The sequence below is a fragment of the Alligator sinensis genome, unplaced genomic scaffold, assembly GCF_000455745.1.
Source record: "Alligator sinensis unplaced genomic scaffold, ASM45574v1 scaffold969_2, whole genome shotgun sequence".
In the NCBI taxonomy this organism is placed as follows: domain Eukaryota; kingdom Metazoa; phylum Chordata; order Crocodylia; family Alligatoridae; genus Alligator; species Alligator sinensis.
Genome location: NW_005842481.1, coordinates 210,230 through 214,525, shown reverse-complemented (window position 1 = coordinate 214,525; position 4,296 = coordinate 210,230). Strand labels below are relative to the sequence as shown.

General features: G+C 44.5%; 1 protein-coding gene across 1 annotated transcript in view; it reads right to left on the bottom strand.

The window, feature by feature from the left end:
- Positions 1-4,296, bottom strand: part of CARMIL1 (capping protein regulator and myosin 1 linker 1) — a 211,633-nt gene that overhangs the window by 68,656 nt on the left and 138,681 nt on the right. The window contains exon 27 of the mRNA XM_025212749.1: positions 269-397. Coding sequence (XP_025068534.1) covers positions 269-397 — 129 coding nt within the window. The remainder of the gene's footprint in view (positions 1-268; positions 398-4,296) is intronic.

Here is a 4,296-nt window from a genome sequence, read left to right as displayed (position 1 = left end):
TGTGCGGGGGGGGTGGGTGTGGTGGTGGGGGGGGGGGGGGAGGCAGAGGGTTAGCAAGCTTCCCCTCCCCATTCCATCCCTGCTCACCGTCCCTCCCCTGTCATTCTTGATGGGCAATTTGCTAGTACATGCACGCGCGCACACACACACACACACACACACACACACAAATATAAAGAACTAAATCAGGGCTACAGTTCTTTAATCAAACCATTTTATATTAAACTGTGATCCATGTAATCAGTATGTAGTGCTTGGAAGTTCTTACTGTTTTTGAGTTCTTAGCATCCCGCATAAGCCTTTCTGCAGATTTTAGATCTTCCTGTACAGCATCCACACCACAGTTTCTTAAAGAGTTGAGATGATCTTGTACTTTAACACATATTCTGTCAATCATCTACTCAGGACAAAAGAAGAAAAAAGATGAGAAAATATTAGAAGCAAAGGCAGAAAATAGATTATTTGCAAAGAAGTGGTGCTGATCAAACACAAAGTTAAGTTTCAGTCAATTCACAGATGCTAGGGTCAGAAGGGACCTCAACAGTTCATCAAGTGTCTAGGCAGGAAAGAGTACTGGGGTCAGATGACCCCAGCCAGATGCCTATCCAGCCTTCTCATAAAGACCCCCAAGGTAGGGGAGAGCACCATCTCCCTTGGAAGCCCATTCCAAATTTTGATCACCCTTTTTGTGAAGAAGTTTTTCCTGATATCTAGGCTAAATCTGCTCTCTGTTAGTTTGTGACCATTGTTCCTTGTTACCCCAAGAGGTGCCCTGGTGAACAGAGCATCTGTGATCCCTTGCTGTGTCCCCCTAATGAATTTGTAGGCCGCCACAAGATCACCTCTCAGCCTTCTCTTGCGGAGGCTGAAGAGGTCTAGGTCCCTCAGTCTCTCCTCATAGGGTTTGTCCTGTAAGCCCGACTATACGAGTGGCCCTCCTCTGGACCCTCTCGAGTCTATCAACATCCTACTTGAAGTGTGGCACCCAAAACTGGATGCAGTACTCCATCTGCGGTCTGACCAATGCTACATAGAGGGGAAGTATCACCTCCTTGGATCTATTCATCATGCATCTGCTGATGCATGATGAATCATCAGCAAAGCTAACCGCATTTTATCACACTGACAACTCATGTTCATCTTGGAGTCCACTAGGATTCCAAGATCCCTTTCCGCTTCTGTGCTGCTGAGAGGGTCACTTCCCAGTCAGTAGATGTACTGGATATTTTTGAGCCCTGGGTGCAGCACTCTGCACTTGTCCTTGTACTGCATCCTATTGTGTACTGCCCACTTTTCTAACCTGTCCAGGTCTGCCTGCAATCATTTCCTACCCTCTGGAGTATGCACTTCACCCCACAATTTAGTATTGTCCACAAACTTGGACAGAGTACAATTCACACCCACATCCAGTCCAGATTCTAGATCTAAATGAACATGATGGTATTTGCTGTTAGGACCCAAAGCTCTCAAATGTATATTTAGAGCCTATGTGTGTACAAATGTTTCTGATATAAAAATATTTTTCTACTATAGGAAAAAAAGGTGCAAGTAATAACATGATGTACCACTTTTCCCCTTTTCTTTTGTTCTTCCCACAGCTAAAAGTTAGCTGGGTAGCGTGGGAGGGGGTGGGAAATAGGGAGTATACACAAAATACTTTGAGATCTAAAACATGGGTGTAAAGATTATTGAGTTGTTGTCAGTAACACTACATTGTCAGCTCAGACACTAGTGATAATTTATTTCTGCTTTCTGAACAAATTACTGTTGAGTATGATTTGCAAATATTTTCAAAGTAGTAAACATTTCCAATCAAAGAACACTGGTTTAGACCTACGTCTATCAAAACAAAAAACTGCTTTCACAATCTTTCATCATTTAAATCTGAATTAGTGTTGCATTTGATACAAGGGTTCAGGGATGCGTTTGGTAGCCATGTTGGTCTGAAACAAAAAGAAATGCAAAACTCTATAGAACTCTTGGTTCAGAGATGATACTTGAACAAGATAATTTTTTGTGATTTCTTAGTTGGTCTAATAAAAGATATCATCTGTGAATCAAGAGTTCTAGAGTTTTGCATTGCACTTGATACAAAACATTCCACACAGTCAAATAGAAAGGCGGAAGCTATGTGCCCTATAAGATAGAACAATATTATTCCCTCACCTATGAATGACAATTTTTTTAGTTATTTGTGGCTAAGAGAAATAGGAGGGAATACAGAGTGCTTATATCACTATGGAGGCAATAAAAAGAGCTTAAATAAATTCTTTAAAGCAAGTTATTTGTCTAACATTTTGAAACCCCAACAAATTGTCTACATGATAATGTAAAGTTTGTAAATCTAGTATTTTTGCTAACTGGTACCAAAGCACATCCACAGCACATTCCTTTTCTGCTCTATTTTTCTCTCCAAGGGGTTTTAAACCCAACAGATTAATAAGTAGATAATATGGAATTCCCTTCACTTGGGTCATTTAAAGATTGAACTGGACAAATAAAAAAAATATTCTCTGGAAATAATAACGTACTGGTGGGGGGATAAGCCAGAATATCTGTCTCTGTTCTGGAATGTTTGTTAATTTCTGTTTTACATTATGATTCACTTTATACCCAGTATTTAAATAAGCATGGGTGCTTTTATTCTACTTTGTAAAAATGGTAATTTAGATTTCCTGAGACCTCATTGTAGGGGGAAAGAAAACCAACCAAAAAACAGATGTAAACAGGACTAAACATAATGCAGAAGAAAATTAATGTGAAAAGGGTAGTAATGGAACAGATCAGGGTGCACTGATCAACTGGCCCATGGGGCAAAAAGGTTGAGCACCACTGCAATAGATGAATGGCTAGAATAAAATAAAATGCTGCTGCTCTTGGAGGTTTTAATGCCACTGCATCCCTGTGTACCATTTTCTCTGTCAAGAGGGTGGAAAATACTTTCAGCCTCTAGTAATAAACCATTGTTCTAAGCCTCCAAACTGATAAAAAAACTGAAGCAGGTGTGAGGAAACTGCTTAAGGATTAGAGCAAATCTCCACTTTCTCCAGCTTAGTGGTGCCAAACCTCTGCAGACTGCATGAGTGTTATGGGATTAGTCCATGAGCCTGATCCAGTGCAGGAACAGTGCATGGGGGTCAGTCTGTGGGCCTGATCCAATGTGGGGTTGGCTGACAGGTGCAATCTGGCACAGTGAACTCTGCCATGGATCAAACTTGTGCACCAATGCAACGTAGCATGTGAAACCACATCATCTGCCTACAGGTGGGCAAAATACGGCTCATGGACTGAATGTGGACTGCCAGGCATTTTCATTTGGCCCATGGTGCCCCTCACAATGAATTGCACCCCACCCAGCCCTTCCACTCACAAGGGTGGAAGCAAGGTGCCCACGTGTACAACCCCCCAACATATCCTATTGGGCCTTGCTCCCACCCTCTTGGGTAGAATGGCTCTTCTGGATATACTCCTGCTGCAGCCAGAACAACATGCTTGCTCGAGGCAGCAGGTAGGGAAGTGGCGGGGCAGATAGGCAGGGTGTGGGTGTAAAGGTGGGGTGTGTAGGGGCCCCCTACACACTCCCCCCATGGCATGCAGCCCCAGCCGCCAGCAGCAGCAGTTGGCAGGGAAGTCAGGGCAATCGTGCCCAGTGGGGCGTGGCTCTGGCTAGCACTGTGCAGGAGGAGGGAGCAGAACCTGCCTTATCACCAAGGCTCCACGCCACGCATCTGCAGCTCCAACACTTGCAGCTGGGGAAGCTCTGCATTGGAGCCTGCTGCCTCCCTTGCTCCCTGCTGTGCAGGTCCCCACACTCCACCAGGAGTGGAGGGAGCCCTGCCCCTTGCTTCCCCACAGAGTCCAGCACAGGTCTGTCCCACTGTGAGTGTGGAGCAGCAGGCACACAGCGCAGAGCTCCTGCGATAGAGGCAGCTGGGCAGGCTGCAAGGGGGTGTGTGGGGGCTGCGTGCCATGGGGGTGTGTGTAGGGGGTCCCTACACCTCCCACTCTCCCTTATACCCCACATCCTGCCCCCACAATCCCCACCGACATATACTTGCACTCCAACATACCCTACGCCCCCCTTCACAACCACACCCCACCACACACACAATATAAGTGACACTTTATTTTTGAGTTATTATGCAATCCCTTCTATATACAGTAAACAATCACAAGTCATGACAAATATTTTTGTAATATAATTAAAATACATTATAGTAGGTGTTTGACTTCTGGTGTATGATTTGGTTTGTTTCTGGTTCTAAGATGGCAACCTCCCCTCTCCAAAAGAATATG